The sequence below is a fragment of the Apteryx rowi genome, unplaced genomic scaffold (genome assembly GCF_003343035.1).
Source record: "Apteryx rowi isolate R43461 unplaced genomic scaffold, aptRow1 scaffold_456, whole genome shotgun sequence".
Taxonomy (NCBI): Eukaryota; Metazoa; Chordata; class Aves; order Apterygiformes; family Apterygidae; genus Apteryx; species Apteryx rowi.
The window spans coordinates 494988-514335 of NW_020450712.1; the positions used below are offsets into that span (position 1 = coordinate 494988).

Here is a 19348-nt window from a genome sequence, read left to right on the forward strand (position 1 = left end):
AAATCAGAAAAGTAATTTAAAGTGAAAGTTGCAAGAATCCCAGTGTGCTTGTGCCCATCAAATAAGATGAAGGAGAAAGATCTCCTTCATGATTTGAAAAAGCTACGTAGAAAAATAACTTAGTAGTGAAGACTTTTCTACCAAGCAAACAAAAGGTTGGTGAAAATTGTAATTGAAGCTGGATACATTTAACCAGAAATAAGCTTAGAATTTGGAGCCATGGTAACCAGCCAGTGGAACAGCTTACCAAGGGCTGTGCTAGATTCTCTTACTGGAAATTTTTAAAATTGAAATATGCTGTTTTTTCTAGAAACTCAACTATCACTTTTGGACTTGAAGCAACAGTTAACTCAGGGAATCTTAGACTATGAAGGAAGTCAAACTAGATATCAGAATGTGTTCTTCTGGCCATTTATAGTGGGTTTTCTTAGGTTCTGTGAGCATAATAGTGGCGATCATATTTATTTTTCTGTCCTTTCCCACTATGCAGTGGAATGTTTGAACTTACCTACTTTTCTGTAAGATGAGAGCTATTTTTCTCCCTTTCTTTAATGAAGATCTTGTTTTGTTTGACGAACTTCTCAAACTTTCTAGTTCTGCATCTTCCTAAGAAAGCCAAATGTGAGAGGAATTGATTCCTCTCTGTGAGAAATTTAAGTAGAAGTAGGGTTATTATTTATAGTTAATGATCATAATAACTTTTATCTGAAAACAGACTAATTGTTGAGAATGTATTCGTACCAGTTAAAACATTTGGTAAAATGTCTAGATTGTATTTTGGGCAGGAGCACACTTTGAGTTCACCACCTGGCTGTGAATAGTGGTAACTACTTAAAAAAAACTTGTGAAGAATCATCTGAGGATGCTCATAAAGGAGTGTTTTTGTACTGTTTGTAATAGTATTAGCAATGCTTTTATTTATTGTGAACGAATGAATGAACAGGGTTGTGGATATTAGGGAAGTTAATCAGTGAGTTTCATTTGCAGGTGCTCTATACATTCCCCTGGGTTTGTGGACCTTGTGGACAAGCCCTTGCCTTCTTATGATGATTAGAAGTGGTTATAAGGTACCATTAGTGAGAGGGCAACTAATGGACTTGTGACGGATCCCTAGGTGCTCTCACAGAGAGACTATAGTCTCAGGCTGTGAAGCTGTAAACTGTGCCTTTTGAGTCAATGTCTGTGCCTATATGAAGCCCCCTGGTCAAATGGCAGTGAGTGTCTGTAAAGATAGAGCAGTTTGTAAACCAAGCTAAAATAGGCATAACCTGGAACAAAGGGCTTGTGCAAAATGACAGAAGTACTTGGTTAGTTGCTATTTCCATTGTGCTAAAAGGCAAAAACATGGGAAAATGCGAGCCAAAGTCTTCATTACCTGACTCACGTACTTCAGAGCATGTAGTTGACAATAGCTTAGAACAGAATCTCAAAATGCAAATACCCATTTCCTTTCAGCAGAATACATGTATGCCTTCAACCCTTGGAGCATAGATATGCAGGGAGAGAGCAGGGGAAGCTTAAGGAACTGGAAATTTTTTGTCCCTGCGTTATACCTATGCTCCCTCTAACGCACATTCAGAGTTCACTGTGCAGAAGGGCAATGATTCCCTCTTGCCATCAGTGCTGCAGGTAATCTATTGCATTAATCAGCCAGCTAGTGTGAAATGCATGGGGAGTGATTATACTATCATACACAATACAATCAGCATGAAGCACTTGTCAAGACCAATACATCAAAGTTTAATTCAGTAATAGAATGAATTAGAGCAAAATGAAACATTCTGTTCTCCAAGAAACACAGCACCCATAGCAGGCTTCTTTTTTTTTTTTTCTGAAGGCTGCATAGAGAAACCAGAGTGCATTAAGGAATTGTTTTTATGAATAAAATTGCAACTTAGATCCAACTGAATACTGAGATTACTTTTCCTTGGGGTTCATATCGAGGAGGGAACAACACTGAAGTGCTTTGCCTATCTTCACTGTTCCATAAAAGCAACTGTTTAATTGGAGCATTCTGCAGTGGGACTTCTGATTATGCTTTGTTCTAATGGAGATCTCTTACTGCCTGGAGGAGGGAGGTGGTTTTGCCAGTCATTCTGAAGGCACTTGTCCTTCTTGTTGAAAAGCAATAAATATCATATACTGCCTTCTTTGAGGTTTCCAAGTGGCTGTCCCAGTGAAAGTGTGTATGTGTTTAAAAACCAGATGTAAACCACTTTAAAATCCTTTGCTGACACTTCTATTTTAAAGGGGTCATAGGTTCCGTCTCCTATTATTGTTTCTATTCTGGCACTTCCAATGCTGTAAAATGATGCTTTTGTAATAGAATTGATTAGGCTCAAATGGGGCACAGTGGCAAGTGTGCAGCAGTGCTGAAGCTGATTTGTCTGCTGCACAAAGGGAATGATCTTGATTACCTGGCTCCATTTTCTCTGAAAGGATAGATTGCTACTAATTTGGTAGTTTATGGGGTTTTATTTTGTAAATAACAGATTTGGATTAATGGGAAGAGCAAAGAAATATCAAAGTAGATGTGCATCCATAACTTGCTTATTTTAATTTTGCAAATGAACAAATTGATCTTAAGTATATTAAATGTAAAATTCCAAGGCAAAGGCCAAGTTTCAGCCACTGATTACACTGGTATTGTAAATGAGGATATGCTGACCCCAGCTACACTACATAGCAGCCCTGACAATATATCATAATATTTCTAGGAAAAGCAGATTTCTTGGGAGGACTGTAATCAAACAGAATTGTAGGCTGAATCTTCACTCATGCTCAGTGTCCTAACCCCTGGTAATGCTTGTGGTTTGGGGTTGTTTTTTTTTTCCCCTCCCCATTTACTGAGGCAAGAAGAAAATATAATGGGATTTATGGAAACTGAGCAATGCTTAATCTCTAAGGAGAATCTGTATACATTCCCTGCACTTCCTTTAGGTTCATGAATACATGCATACACAGACTGTGTAATTATTACGACACCTACTTTTACAGTGACTGAATACTTTTTAATGTTTTTCAGTCTGCATATTTAAATTCTGATCAGTATAAAGGCATGCTGTCCCTTTCTCCCCCATGAATTCAGAGGTTTGGTTGTCCACTGAGAAATACAAACGTACTGACGTCCGCCTGTATGTATAAGGAAGGCACTCACTGTATAGAGCTGTAAGAAAACCTATTTTTTGTGGTGTGAGGTGAACTAAAGATGAATTATAACTGTGCATTTTCAAAAAGAGGGCTCTTTTAACCCAAGGTCTGTTTTGGCAAAGCTGTTTTTTTCCAGGTCAAGAGGATTATTGTTGTACCAAAACAGGCCTCACTGCAATGTGACAGTTTTAATATTCATTCCCTTGTGAAATTAATATCAAATTGCAGTCACAGCATGACTTATCCTCCAATTATCTTCTGGGGAAAAAATTTTGCGTATTTGTTGGTGATATTTTGCCTCTGCTGTGAAGAGTTGTACTGGGTCACACTCAAAGGAACCAAATCAAAACTTTACTTATGGTTTAGTAGCATGTAGTTCTGGGGAGGAGTGTTTCAGTCTTCTAGGATCTAGTATGAAAACATCTCTAATGCCTGGGGGAAAGGGGAGACAGGAGAAAGAGAGAAAACTATCTTAGAGATAAAATATGTAAACACAAACTTATTCATACTATATTTTTTCCTTTAATGAGATGTTTGCTCATACTGTGAGTGGCATTGGTGACATCATTAAATCTAGACAGACAAGTAAACTTATTTGAGAATGCCAGGAACGTATTTTGGGGAACTTCTTCTGAGTTTAGATTGTTGTGAACAGCAGTTTCCAGATTGAAGTCACTAGCAATTGATTTAGATGTGTTTCCCTACAAATTACAAGTAGCTGCCATTGGTTTTTCCATGACCCTCATCTGTAATAAGGGATAAGCATGATCAGCAGTTTCCCCATATAGGAGCCATTAGGCAGAAAAAAAGAGAATCTCTGGTCTAAGGCCAGTAAAAGCCTTCAGGTTGGTGGTGACATTTAAGGGACAGCTCAAGGGGGCTTCCACTGAAGCAGCATCAGAGTTAAATAGAAAGATATCCTCCAGGCTCCTTCCAGTTGGCATGTGGTAAAATCTGGGCACAAGTGAACATTTTCCTCAGACTTTTCAGTGCTAGAAGCAGGACAGGAACCAGTGAATTGAAAGAGCCAGAATGGAGCAGATGTCAGGGGTGGGGGGAAGGCGCTTGGGGAGAAGGAGGAAGAAATATGAATACAGGCAAATACACACACCCACACAAAAAAAAGACACAACAGAAACCCAAAGAGGCTGAGGAGTGTGGGGTCACTGGCATTATGCTTCCTTCTCCCAGATGGTAGCCTTTGTAGCACTACGCTACGGGAGCTAAGCCCGAGGCACTTTCTGTTCCCTTCTCTTCTAGCCAGGGAGTTTTGTCTCGCGCTCCTCTTCCTGCAGGGAATCGGGCAGCCTTGAAAGCTGTGTGAGGGCCTCGACGAGCTCAGCCGTGCCCGCAGCTCGCACTGGAGGCACTGGGAGCAGAGTGCAGTTGGGCTCTATTGAAATTTTGAGTGGTTTGTATGGGGTTTATTATAAATACACTTGTCCTCGTGCTTCATTTGCATAGCAATAGCCTGGGTGTCTGAGGCAATAGCTGCTGTCAATGGGGTTATACTTGGCATAGCTTTCCTCTTGAAATGAAAGTAGTTTTTAAAGAATTTTGGTACTTTTGGGTATCTCTTCCCTTTGCTGCCTTTTTGATGTAGTGCATGCATAGTGGACCTTCTGGAGAAAACAAGTGAATTCCTTTGCCTCTAGTGGTGTTTCTGAGAGGCAGAAAAATGAAAGGCTACTCAGTTTGTAGGGGGCACTGTGTAATCAATAGCGGGTGTTCTGCCATGCTTGGATAATTTGAAATAATTATTAAATGTCTTTAAAGTATTCCACTTTTCCTTTGCTTCAGTCTGGAAACACTGGGAATCTGGTTACAAAGTATTAAATTGCCTTTTTTATTACTACTGTTTTAATGCTGAGAGTTGCTTTGTCTCCTAAGTGCCCTCAAGTAATGCTTTATTCTAAAAATAAATAAATAAATCCAAGCTAACTATTCTCCAAGGCTTTCCAGTATGCCACATCTTCTGTTTTGTTTTGCAGATTGCAAGACATATATTCTTTCTGGCCTGGGCAGTGCTGAATGCATTGATGCTTAAAAAATAATAATAATCTTTTGTAATTTGACTCTGTTTGGAGGGGGGTGAAGCTTGTTGAAGAGAATTTCTAAACAAAGTCATATGACTTGATTTTAAAAGAAGTTTTAAAAACCAGTGTTGGTTTTTTGCACTCAAAGTGCAAGTTTCAGTCTCTTTAAAAAAAAAAAGATCGCCATACTATATTTAACTACAGTGCAACAATAATCTGCAGTAGTGTAGTGTCTTTCTCTGGTGTTCCACACATCTTATTTTGTAGCGGTTTTCAGATTTCTTTGGTATTACTTTCCCATTCTATGTCAATCTGAATATCTGGAGACTTACAACCTTCAGGATCAAGCTCTGTTTCCACTGGCTCCGGTGTTGTGGCATACCAACATGCTGAGTTACTTTAGGAATGAATGCAATGTGATGGCCCGTGCTATGGTTATCCATTTTGCATTCTTACTTAGCCAAATGATATTTGAATGTGAGAATTTTACTATCTTGGATGAACCAGCTGCATTTTTATTTTATTTAATTTAGCCTGTCATGAAGATTGCATAGTTTAAGCGTATTCTCTAAATCTCTTGTAGGGTATAAAGTACATTCTTAATGAGCAAATGAACTGTTGCTAAATAGCACTTTCAGACATCTTCATGCTTCTGTCAGAGTTCATGCTGATGAAAAGACAGCCGATTTAGAGAAAAATCTTTCCATTTGAAAATTGTTGCTAGAGACCCTGATGTATTTATGCCTGCCCTGTTATGCAGTGTCAGGGAGCAGGTTCTGAAGTGATGGTGTGTGTGAAATGTCAGCACAAATTAGCTTAGAGCTCTGTAAAGAGAAAATGTAAAACAAATTTTTCAGTGTAACCAAATTACTGAAGTAATTGCAGTAAAAATGTCTATTCCTGTTAGACTGCACAAAAACAGTGCTTAGTAGGTCTCTGAGATCCAGATGTGATTGAAAATGTATTATATGATGAGCAGTATTTCTGCTGGGTTTTGAGCATGGATGTATGTGTAGAAAATACATGTTTTACTAATGCACTTATTCGGTTTCTGTAATGCAAAGCTGGAAAATGTATAGTTCTTTTTCTCAGAAAACAACGTTTACTTTGGGTACAAAACTAAAAGAAAAGCTAGGGTAATTTCCTGCTGTAACTATGTGCAAGTTCTTGTTTGCTTTTGACTGATATTCCTGTCTGATAAGCCATACCTTGTGAAGACCTACTTAATGCCTTTTGGTTAGAAAGTTGGCTTGGTGCAGTCTTCCAACTACTTCCAACTGGCCGCGTTATCTCCAAGATTCAGAGTCAGGAATTCAGTCTACCTGCTATCAGGCTTATCCGGGAAGCAAACAGTGTAGCTTTTGAGGGGAGAAAAAATATTACAGTATAGAAGTTTGAAATTAGTCATTGGCTGCTGCATTTTTAATAGAAAACATAATTTAGCAATTTTTTTAAAATCAGGTGCTCTGTGGATGTGTATAGTCTTAAATCCCCACTGCAAGTTGGAGCAGAAGGCCAGTTGGCTAAAACAGCTGAAAAAATGGAACAGTGTGGATGTTTGTCCCTGGGAAGATGGAAACCATGGAAACGAGCTGCCCAATTTAACCAATGCTTTGCCTCAGGGTGCAAATGCTAACCAAGGTGAGCCTAAACATATGCACTGACTGCAACATATACTATAACCTCTATCTTATGTACTCTAGCCTTGCAGAATTCAACACACTTTCCTGGGACAAGTAACTTTCTTGTTGAGGATTGACCAGCCAAGTGTCAATTTATTTTCACTAATACTATCCTTGCAGAAAGAATAAATAGATTTTTGTGCTGGGGCTGCAGTGTTTTTAAAGCAAGTATTTGTGTTCAGTTAGGTCTTCTAACTTTTCACTTAGTCCTTCTAAATATTTGTTGCATGAAAATCAGATGTCCTTGAAGTATGTCATGTAAAAGCCTGTTGTTTCTTTGCTTGAGCTATAAACTTATATCCCTTCCGGTGTCGGGATTTTCATTTTGTTTGCAGTTACAAAGCCTTTGATACCTATTTAAAGAGAGATCTTTTGCAACTGAATTAAACTGGGTGTGCGAGAAACTAAAGCAGCTGTTTGTGGGCTGCACTCTGTGGTTTGCAGTCTGCACTGCCAGGTGTGTGCGGCGGGATGCAGAGGCAGTGCTTTGCCTTCTTGGAGGAGGTGTCTCTTCTTGCTCACGATCATGCTCTTTCTAATCAAAAATGTGATTACCAGATCTGATGGAAGCCCTGCCCAGTACTTTTCGAGCAACAATTGCTACTTTGCTAGCTGGGCAAGATGCAGAATATTTAACTGGGAAAAAAAGCATATAGCAATAATATTTTGATACATATTTCATACAGTTATGATAAAGTTAAAATTAAATGCTTGTAGGATGTGGCAGATTTGGGCTTACAAGAGTTTTTCCTTGTTTCTTTTTCTTGGAAAATTACCTTGGAAGGGAATAGTTAGACTTGGTTCCTTTTTAAATCTCACAGCTAGCTGGGGACAGAAGTTCATTCAGCATGTAACTCCCTGCAGAGGTGCTTTTCGGTCTGGATCTCTTGATGTTCAGCCCAACCTGGGCAGGCTAGGGGCAACTCTGACATGGCCCAGTCTCAACATTCATAGACAGGGCCATGTCAGCAGACTGCTTTTGCCATAGGAAGATGTCCAACAGGGATTATGTTAGTTCCATGGCTTTGGTACATCCTTTTCTTTACAGTATTTGTATATGTTTGTGACACAAAATTATACCAGTGCTCAGAGCTGATGTCACTTCTCAAAGAAAGCAAATAAAAGTCCCTCAGGTAATGTTTGTCCATCCCTTATTCTAGCAGCTGTGGGTCTGAGCTCTGGATCTGCGAAGGAGAGAAGTTGGAAGTGCTCAAGTAGCTGTGTGCTGTATAGTTTCTAGTTTATTTTTTAGGGGCGTTCTGTACACACTGTTGAATGTCCTTCATCTTTAGCTGTTCCCTTTGCAAAGTCCTGTTTAGTATTAGTCTTACTGTTTTGTAGATCTGTCTTTCTGAATGCAAAGCGAATGGCGCACCCTTCGTCTGATCTGCTTGGTAATAGGATGTGAAATGTCATCTGCAGCCTGCTCCTTGCAGAGGGGGCGAGGCAGGCTACCATCGGTTGGGGGCTGGTGAATAGGCAGAAGGCAAGAATACGGTGAATGACTTATTCACATATGAATGAGTAAAAGCTGATGCAGCTTTCTGAACTTGTGAAAATGACAGATTCATCGAACAGGCCACATCGGACGGTGTTCACTCGAGCCATTGAGGCGTGCGATCTTCACTGGCAGGACAGCCACTTACAGCACATTATCAGCAGTGACCTATACACCAACTACTGTTACCATGACGACACTGAGAACTCGCTCTTTGACTCTCACGGGTGGCCCCTCTGGCATGGTGAGTGGCTAAACCGGAAAGACGTTTCCGTGACTTGCTGCTTTGTTCTGTTTCTATGGTATTATTTTGGGGGGATGGTGGGGAGATGAATGAAAAGCCTGGCAAAAAGAACAGAGGCTCCCTTCAAATGCTGGTTCAGAAGTAGTCTTTTAAGTCTCTTTTGCATAGTTTTAAAAACAAAAAAAAACAAACAAAAAAGCCCTTTTGAGTAACCTAGCAAAACAGGCCATTGCAGACATGGAAGCATTGCTATTCCTTAATTATTTTTTCCATTTTAGAGCATGTTCCTACAGCCTGCGCGAGGGTGGATGCATTACGATCTCATGGATACCCAAGAGAAGCACTGAGGCTAGCAATAGCTATTGTTAATACACTAAGAAGGCAGCAGCAGAAACAGCTGGAAATGTTCCGGGCTCAGAAGAAAGGTAAATGTGGGGAAGAGAGACAGGCAAAGCACAGCACAGAGCATCAGTAACACTAGACTGGAACTTTGCATGAGAAAACTGTTTTTGAAACTAAAGTAAAAGAGCTGACTGTAACTCTTCATTACAAATGATCATAGTGGTAATGTAACTTTCTGGATGTCAGAGGTTTTCTCTTAGTTAGGTTGTGAGCTCTCCAGGGCAAGGACTATTCTGCTGTGTGTAGTACATCTAACGTGATTAGGGCTTTATCCCAATCAAGGTATTTGGTCACACAGTGTAAATATGCCTCCTGTGTAATTTGTAAGCTGTTAAACAGAGCTTTGTATTTGGCATGTCAGGTGTTTAAAATCATTTTTTCTTCTCAAGTAGAATTTAGCTGAGCTGTGTATTTCTATGATGGAAGCCTAGGTTGACACTGAGGGTAATACCGAGGCAAAGTCTTCACTACAGAAATGGATCAAATTTGGCGGTTTGTTCCAAAAGAGTCTCTTATGATATTAAAAATTTTACTGCTTCTGAATAGAGTTGGACTGATGTCACTGAAAAGGAGTTTTTGAAACACTTGTTTTATAAGATGTCCTGTGTTGTTCCTCTGATGAACACTACCCCTGTTTTTTGAAGGAACGTTCTCCTTTGGATATAGTTTCTATGCCATGTGGTCCTTCCTGTCCAAAATAATCCCACACTGAACTTTGTCGTAAGTTTGAGGTAGTGGAGGGAGAAAGGGTTGGCTTTGTGTTTCAGGAAAGAACATAGGAAAAGATGAATGATATTCTCAACTATTGCAAGAACACCTTAATCCTAATTTTATTTTAGATCTTGGTTGCTACTCTTAACCATGTATATCCTCATGCATTATAAGCAAAAACTGTGTGCAGTGTGCAGTCATGCATGTAAATTTTTTAAGTGTATGTGCAGGTGCTTTCATAGAAAAGGGCATCTAGAAGTATGAGTGAAGACAAGGTAGACACCTGATTAAAAAGAAAGTAGCTGGCAGTTCCTCTGTGCCTCAATTTTTGTTTCCCGGCACCCAAAGTACAGGTAGAAATTTTGTGCTTTATTGTAATTCCTGGATTTAAACAAAACTTAAAAGCAGTTGTGAGAACTTCTCTGCATGATTTCATCACGTAACATGTCTTCCCTTAACATACCATAGCTTTGCAGCTTTTTGAGCTTCTCAGGTTGAGAGTCGGGGAAGGAGGGTGTGTGTCTGTGTGTCGAACATACACACGCATAGGCACACGTACACAGGCACTATTCACACTGGCACTGTGTGAAGGGTCTGCTGGTGTCCTGTAGGAAGTGTGCTGACCACAGTACAGCTCCTTTCTATTCCCTGTTGCTAACTGCATATCTGGGCATTTAATATTTCTGTTAAGTTCCTTTTCCTTGTGAGCAATTTCTATAACTGTCAAATAATGTGCAAATAAAAGATGGAGTATGTGAAATGTGGTCCAACCTACCTTGAAACAAAAAGCTTTGTCATTTTTATGTTGTCACTCTGCTTTTTTTTTTTTTCTCTCTCTTACGTTTGGAATTTTTAAAATATTCTTTTAGTATCCCAAAGTGTGTTGGTCATCTCTAAGCAGATGAATTCTACAGTTCAGCTGCAGCCCAGCTTTAGGATTCAGTTCAGCAAACACCACGTGCTTCTACTTAGCTTTTATTTGTGTGATTGATTTGAAGTCCATGGAACCACTTGCATGATTTAAAGTTAAACGTGTATGTGCAACTGGAGGACTGAAGCCTCTCTTTGGCATGACACAAACGAAGCTCGTAAGCAGACACAATAGATTAAACAGACTATAAGGGAGTTAGTAACAAGACAGTGTGATTAATTCTTTTTATTAATATTACTTGCTTCTGCCTGTAGTCTTTAGCACATGCTATTTATTAGTAAGATGATGATTCACTTGTTTGTTTTTCATGTTACATATCAATTGATTCTCCAGAAAAAAAGCCCTCCTGAACTCTCAGTTCAACAGCTCACTGGCTATGTTTCATTATTTAGCCTCACACATTTAAATAGATACGAAGCAGGCTTTCTAGTGTTTTAAGGCTTTGTGGTATTAAATGTGGTTAGTCAGAAAGAGGAATAAGAGAGAGCAGAGGCAGCTACATGTTAGTCTGTAGTAGGTAGAGAAACAAAGCATCATAAGGGTTTGTATACAGTTTTTAAATGGTTGCCCATAATGCATCTGATCTGTCACAGGTCAGTAATGTGTAGGGGAAACAAGCTGAGAACTGGAATCAAAGGGAAGTTACTGTCGTGAGACCTCTCATAAAAAGGGGATTTGGGAAACCTATTACCTCTATTACCATAGTCATGCTTCCTTCAATTCATTGTGCTAAACAGTAATTTTTTTCATGTTCCAGCTGATTGGTGAAGGCTACAAAATGAAGTATTTTGGGAGGTATTTGTTGACTGAAATTTTAGATTAAGAAAAAATGCACTTGATCTATTTAAAGGGCAAATTCTTGTATACCTAACTTAATTTTTTATCTTTTTTTAAAGGAGCTATCATTCTGAGTTTATTACCTCAATAAATATTTAGATGCAAGATAAGCTCATATATTATTTATGGAAATGGAACATATTTTAAAGTATTTTCATTTATTTCTCTCAGGGCCATCAGATTCACTTAAAATGTATAAATGGTACCGTAACTTTTGAGTGAGGAGATAGTGGTAGAATTTTACAAAAAAGTAAAATGTAATTTTTTAGCAGACATTTTCAGAAGACTTAGTGGCATCTAGTAAGAGATGACTTTGCAGTTGAAGTTTTTGACCCATAATGGACTTTGATAGTATGCTCAAATGATGTTTGGCCTTTGTTCTTTTTTGCTTTTTTAACATAATCACAAAGGGCAATGAATTTAACCTAAAACATATTGTTTTCTCCCTCTAAGCAGAGGCTACTGAAAATATTTTGAATGCTGTACTGAAAACATTTTAATCAGTTTTACTTCTATATTGTTTTGAGTGGCTGAAATTCACCTTCTCCCCTTACACCCCCTCCTTTTTCCTAATACAGAACTTCTCCACAAAGGAGTAACCTCAATAACGAACCTTGAAGGTTGGGTGGGACACCCTTTGGACCCGATCGGCACCCTCTTCAGTAGCCTGATGGAAGCCTGCCGGGTAGATGATGAGAGCTTCCATGGATTCTCAGACTTCACGGGTAAGACTGTGCAAAGGGGACTATCTTTTATATGTCTCGAGTAACCAGAGGCATTTTTATACCTCTCCATTCAGAATTAACTGAAGCCAGTGTTTTCATTGAGTATAGGAACTCACATTCTCACTCCCTAAGAAAACACGAGGGAGAGAAAATGTTTGAAGTAAAGTTTTGTTTTAAATTATATGAAAACACTTCAAAAATTACCAGTAATTCATTCTTGAAGAAAATTCTGTATTTCACACTTGAAATAAAACCAAATAAAACTTCATAGCAGCCACTCTTGCCACATGTATTACTCTCTTATCGTTCTGAGAAATTACAGAAAATATTTAAAACTGATGATCTATTTGATCTTTAAAGAATATGAATTGGAAGGTAGTGCTTCAGAATTAGGACATGATTTAGGACAGGATGTGTATGCCCATTTTAATTTCAGTATTTGCCTCCCAGGAGCTTAACTGATTCATACCTTATCCTCCATCTTTTTCCATCTCTGCAATACTTTCTTGTTGCCTTCTGTGTGGACAGAAACTGGATTCAGCCCTCTACCTACAGCTCTTCTACATGAGTATCCCCACTGCTCTTTGGGCTTTGCCTCAAAGTTCATTTTATTCAGTTAGGTTTTCTTCAATTAGATTTTCTTCAATAAGCTTCTACTTTCATATCCACCACTTCTGGAAGAGCTTTTAAGTAAAGTATCAGAAATCAGAATGCTTACAATTAGCAAAAAACACATGAAATTAATATAGTGTGTGTTAAAAAGTAACCTCCCTCTGCACACGCAATCTACCAAATGCATTCTGCCTTCTCATTTGCTGCAGTTGTCCATTTCCTTACATCTGTCTATAATAACTCTTTTTGTTCCCAAATTAGACTGTAAACTGCTAGAGGTTGGAATAGCATTTTGTCATCTGGTAGATCTGTAAAATACCAATTGAATCAATAGTACTCCTTAAAGCAATTTATGACTTGGTCTGTATGGAATTTGCAAGTAATCTTTACTAAAATAAGACTTTTAGTGTAAATAAAATTCAGAAGTATACTTGTTTATCGTAAATACATCTGTAACATTTAAATAAAAAAACGCTAAACAGAGCTCTGACAAATGGAGGATGCTTAAAAGGCCTATTGTATTTGCACAATCCTAATAACTTCAGCGGAAATCTATGCAGATGTACGAGCAACTTTCCCTTTCCACTTTATCCAACATCAAGGCTTTAAGTACATACAGAAATGAGTGGAGAAAACAAAAAATTGAAAGGGGTTTTCCAATTTTGGCCTTATTAACACGGAGCTAAAGAAACTGCCTTTCTCTAAATGATGCAGCTTAATTATGAAAACTTTTATTTTTACTTGAGTGGGTTTTTTTAAAATGTAATTATTTTGTGTATTTCTGCCTTGTAGAATTGAATTCGGTAGTTTACATTGGATCATTGGATCTTGAGATTTATATAGTCAATTAAATTATTTTTAAAAAATAAAAATTAAATACTGACAGAGGAGGCATTTGTAAATGTGGGATTATAGGCAGATTATGGATTAGAATGATTTTTGATGTGTTATTCTTTTTGTGTCACCCTTTACAGAGAACATGGGGCAATGCAAATCTCTGGAGTACCAGCACCTGCCTGCACATAAGTTCTTAGAAGAAGGGGAATCTTATTTAACGCTGGCTGTGGAAGTAGCATTGATAGGGCTGGGACAGCAACGAATAATGCCAGATGGCTTGTATGCACAAGAGAAGGTTTGTCGAAATGAGGAGCAGCTCATTTCTAAGCTACAGGAAATTGAATTGGATGATACTCTGGTGAAGATTTTTCGAAAACAAGCAGTCTTCCTATTAGAAGGTAGCTCAATATAGATGCTAACTGCTTCTTTAAACTGTCTTCAATTACAAAACCCCACAGAACCCTTCCTGTGGAAGCTGACTTACATAAGTTGTTTTCTGAAGTAGAACTCCAGCAAAATTTCCTTCCCAGGCTCTTATAAAAATTAATACACTTCAAATATCACATGACTGTAGAGATAAGGCATCTACTGACCTATAGGCCCCTAATTTTAATTTTTATTGCCTTTTGCTTTTTAGATTTGATGCTCATCATGATCTCAGTGTCCTAGTTATACAACCCAGGCCCACAATTAAATAATAAAGACATTGATTATCATCAACAATTCTCAGGTAGCAAAATTCTAAATTTCACTTTTAGCCTGAAAAGGGACTGGCAGCTTTGTAAAAGGATGAAGATTTTTACCTCTGTTCTCAACTAAAAAGCTCAAAGAATTCACTTACAATTGCTGGGACAGAAATACAACAACATTTTTTGGTAGGAATTAAAAAAATGTGCATCATACATGAAAATCTAAATATGTGGTAAAATATTGAGGCTTAGGTCCTGATCTTGTGACTAAATTTTGATTGAGACAAGCAATTCATGTTTTTGAATCATCATAATGGATTGCTGTAAAATGAGTGGAAAAAATTGCTTGCTTTTGTCTTAGCTTTAAAAAGGTCTTAATATGTAGTACTTAAGTCTTGTGTTCAGAGGGTAGTCTTGTGGATTCTGAGGTTTTCTTTCTAGTTTTTGTTTTTTAAATGGAAGAAAACACTTTAAAGAAATCAAATAGTCCAAGGCATGGTCCAAGTTTTGAGTGCTTGCTCAAGGGAGGGTGGAGAATGCAATGGTGCTCTAGGTGAGTTTTGAACACTGTTATACAGGTCAAAGAATTTTTGCTTGCTTTCTGTAAGAAATTTGTCTTTTAAAACTTCTTTAATAGAAGTGATGCAGTATGTTATTTAGGGCTCTCAGCTTTGAGTCACTATTATTGCCCAGATCCTTCAAAACTTTGATACCTACTGATGGTGCCATTTGAAACTGTAGAGAAGCTGCACCATAGGGAGAGTTTCCATTATGGTGCAGCTCTACTGCTGTTTTATGGTCTTTGGACAAGAATAGCTACTCTCTGGATCCAGTTATTGACAACCACTGTATCCTATGGTTTATTGAATCGACCTGCTGCATTTATTTACTATCAAGGATGCTTCATGAGGGAAAAGCAGGGTTTATCTCAAGTGTTCCCTGGTACTTCTAGTTTACTACTTTGATCACTGATACTCTTTTTGTGATTGCCAAAAGTAGTAAACAAGTGATCATAGCAGGGAATCTGCTGAAGTAACTGCCTAGGAAATTGCTGTGGTGAGGAGTATGTGAAGAGGGTATTGCATTACTGTGTGCTAAGAAGTCTGGTTTCTTGCAGTAGCTTCAGTTTACTCCAGGTGAGGCAGAAACTGTCAGCTCACATGGAGGAAAAACTGTGCAGTGATTTAAGTTCCTAATTATATCAATTGTGGTTTTATAGTTAAAGTCCTGCAGATATAATAAAGAAAGCTTAATCCAATATTAAGCTGATTTCTAGACTGTTAATGTAGATTAGTGCGTACTGTGTGTAGCTACCATTTGAATGTGTGGGAAAGCAGAAGATAGACTATGTTGCAAGAACTGTTCTGTTTGCTTGACTGCTATGTTAATGATAGAACATATTTTCATTTAGATGCTTTGTCATGCATTCCCCATGTCCTGGCTTATCTCTCTGACTGGACCACCAATCAGCAAACATACATGAAATGGCTTCCTTCACTGAAGCAATGCCAGATAGTTTTGGATGGCTTTGAACTTCATTTCCAATGATTATATGAGACACACTATGTCACCTTTTAAATCTTCAGTGACATTTCTTTTGGAATCTGCCCCAGTGTTCAGAAACATCCACCTGTAGAGTTGAGATTTTTTCATGCCTAGTGATTTTTATCTTTGTGTGTTGTGCTAAGGCACCAGTCAGAAAAATATTGCTGAAACTGCTGTGCTGGTCTAAGTTGTTACTGCCTCTCATGAAGTTCATCACCCTCTGCAGCAGAAGTGGCTGAATAAATTGTGTGAGTACTCCTCATCTGCTTCAGTGTAGGGTTGTCCACGTTAGTTTGAATCGCCGCTGGAGGCTGTTTAAATGGCACGTGTGACTGCAGTGAAGAGGAAGAAGTGTGCTCACACAGTCATTCATCTAACCAAGTGTGGTGGGCTGAAATCTCTAGTAGAGGAGGAAATTCTTCTCCCATAATAAATTCTGTAACTCCTGACTGCTATCTGTGCAATAATTATCCTATAATACTTAGTTTAAGATTTTTGTCCTGTATCTTGCAACATTTAATGCCTAAACCTGTAACTGCTGATGTAAAAAACTTCATGACACAATTCTCCTATTAATAGAAACAACAGCCTTAAGGCTTCAGGAAAAATGTAAAAATGGGATTCATAGGCACCATGGAAGTTTAGAATTCAACAAAGCAATAGTTCCTTTCACTTTTTTTTTAAATCATCGTGTCTCTTGCCAATCCTGACGCTGCTGTTATGAAGTTGAAATAGTGCACTGACTGCACTGAGTGTGAGCAAAATCTGTAGCCCCAACAATGGGTATAATTTCTCAAGAGCAAATATAATTTCCAAGACCATGTGGCTGTGAGAGACTAACAAAATTGGCTTCAGTGCAAGATCTGACCCAGTCCTCTCTGGGGACAAAGCCCAGACCACAGAGTTATTTAAATGCCTAATGTCAGATGAAGTTAATAGGAATTGGGTGCTGCAGTAGTGATTGGTCACATAACTACAATTGAAGATATGTACGTTTCCACTGTAAATACTCCTTCTGGCAGATCTGTGATCAAGTATTCATGCACCACTGGACAGTGCATAGGGATTCATGCATACATTATAACTGTGCAGAGGCGAAGTAGGGATTATCACCTTCCACTTTTGCATGGCATAAACTTGTTGAATAAGCTCTACGGAGCACTAGAACCATTCAGTCATTCGTATTTGCACTGGTAGTGTGCTTACTACCATGCAGTCTGCAGTCTGTCTCCTTGTCTCAAAGAGTATATGGCATGTAATATATGTAAGCATTTCCCCCAAAATATCAATATAGTTTTAATTCTTGTACAGCAGTCTCTATCTCTGAGTACCAATAACAACTCCAAGGTATAGTCAGTGTTTTTAAAGATCCAGAAGTTTGGGGGTTTTAACACTCTGTAAAGACTGTCATTCTCTTTCTCTTTCATACAGCTGGACCATATAGTGGTTTAGGCGAAGTCATCCATCGAGAGAGCGTTCCAATGCACACATTTGCCAAGTATCTCTTCACCTCTCTCCTACCTCATGATGCTGAATTGGCATACAAAACTGCACTGAGAGCCATGCGGTACGTATTCACAGCTCATGTAGGAAGAGAGAGAAAAAAAAAAAACTGTTGGGAAAAAGGGGAAAAAGTATGGCAGTCAAGTGGGTTTTTTGTTCTAAAAGAAGCATTGTTCCCTTTAAGGAAAAGTTACTTTGATTCATCTGTAAAAGCAATTGAAGTCTGTAGTAAGTACAGTATAATCATTTATAAATATACAACTAAGTGTTTATTTCCAATTGTAAAACAGAATTCTCTGTTTTAAATCCTTCCTTCTAGGATTCCACTCTTGGGGAATGCAGCTTTGTGTAAAACTGACAGCTTTAGCACATGTGTTCTCTTACCTGTGTGTGTGCATGTGTGCGTGTGTGGTGATAACAGTGGGCAAATGAGGAAAGAGGCATCTCACCAGCAGCATGAATCTTCTTTATAGATGAAGATGTCAGGTCTCAGTATCTTCTGCTGCATAGCCTGTTCTGCAAGACTCTTTGTTCCACCAACCTCCTTTATAAATTAACTCTAGATGGTAGATTTGAAACCATATGGTGTGGTCTGAGCCAGTATATTTTTTGTGTGCTTCATCACTAAGCAGTCTTGCACAGTTCTAGAACACTGGAATTTAAATGGAGTATATCATATGACAACAAAATACTGACTTGCATGCCATTTGTCTTCAGTAATTGGGAGAAAGTTGCTTCTCAGGGAGAGATCAGTGAGTGCTGGCTTTATCTCAGGGAAGGCTGAATTGTTAATGGTGACTAAGAAAGTCCTTCTGAAGGAAGTTTCAGAGGCTTAAATGATCAATGGTAAATCTGTGCTGTCCACATACAGTGCAGGGAAGAAACTAGTCCCATCTGGATTGGCTTAGATTTGGTTGTTGTCAAGAACTTGGAGTAAATGATGGTTGACAAAAAAGAGCCACAACTGAGTACGAGGAACATATCGAGTCTCAGAATAAAAACATGAATGTTGGATTTTCCAGGTCATCATTATCAAGAATGATTGCACAGTAGTTGAAGGACATAGTATCCACATAAGTGGTATTTAAATTACATGCATATTAATCAGACAGGTTGTATCCTGGTGATTTGTAGATGTGTACTCTGGAACCAGTTTCTCCAGAAGGCAAAACAGAGGGAGAAATAGTTTTATGTTCAAAGAACTAAACAGGAGGGCATGCATAAGAACAAAACCTAACTGTTATCAGGTCAGGTCAAAGATCTGTTTAGCCTGGTATTTGTCTCGAAGAGTGTCCAGTAACAGATGTTAGGGAAGGAAATGTGGAGAGTATACTTGTATATTTGCTGCTTATGATCAGCAATTTAGGAATTAGATTAAGAAGAAGAAAGTGCATTATTGATGAACTGTGAGAACATTCAAATGTAAGATCAGAAAGCTGACTGGGCCATTTAAGTACACCCCTTTTCTGTCATCGCAAGTAAATATATCTATAACCCTTGTCATATCAGATCAGTAAGGTAGTAGAAAAGGTGTATTTAAAAAAAATTGGCTGGTCCATTTTGTAAAATAGACTTGTGTCCTTACATTTATTTCCAGTCACTACTTCAAGTGCTTCTCAGAGATTATGTTTGTATGGAGTTTTCCTCCTTAAACTAAGCTGCTAAAACCATGTTGAAGGGCTGGAATAGACATCCATCAACAGTTTCACACAGTGCACTGAATGCTTCAGTGAAGGTGACGGCAGCATGCCATTCCTCTTGAACAAGGACTTGGGCTCTCCCCGGAAAGAAATCATAACAGAAAGCTTCTTTTTCTGGAAGTTTCCTTTCTCAACTGGAAAAACAAGCAAGGTGCTGAAAGATTCAAGATGATGAAACCTCCAGTTAGTCTTGGGAAGCTCCAGCCCTCTTTTGGCATGAAGATGCCCTCTCAGCCTGAGAAGTTA

At 38.5% G+C, this 19348-nt stretch overlaps 1 protein-coding gene across 3 annotated transcripts in view; it reads left to right on the forward strand.

Moving 5' to 3' along the window:
- Positions 1-19348, forward strand: part of ZSWIM6 (zinc finger SWIM-type containing 6) — a 61100-nt gene that overhangs the window by 27392 nt on the left and 14360 nt on the right. For 2 of the 3 annotated variants that reach the window (XM_026077504.1, XM_026077505.1), the window contains exons 5-10: positions 6648-6827; positions 8434-8610; positions 8889-9035; positions 12070-12216; positions 13803-14063; positions 17331-17466. In XM_026077504.1, the coding sequence (XP_025933289.1) occupies positions 6648-6827; positions 8434-8610; positions 8889-9035; positions 12070-12216; positions 13803-14063; positions 17331-17466 (1048 nt within the window). The remainder of the gene's footprint in view (positions 1-6647; positions 6828-8433; positions 8611-8888; positions 9036-12069; positions 12217-13802; positions 14064-17330; positions 17467-19348) is intronic. The other variant, XM_026077506.1, reaches the window with a different exon arrangement.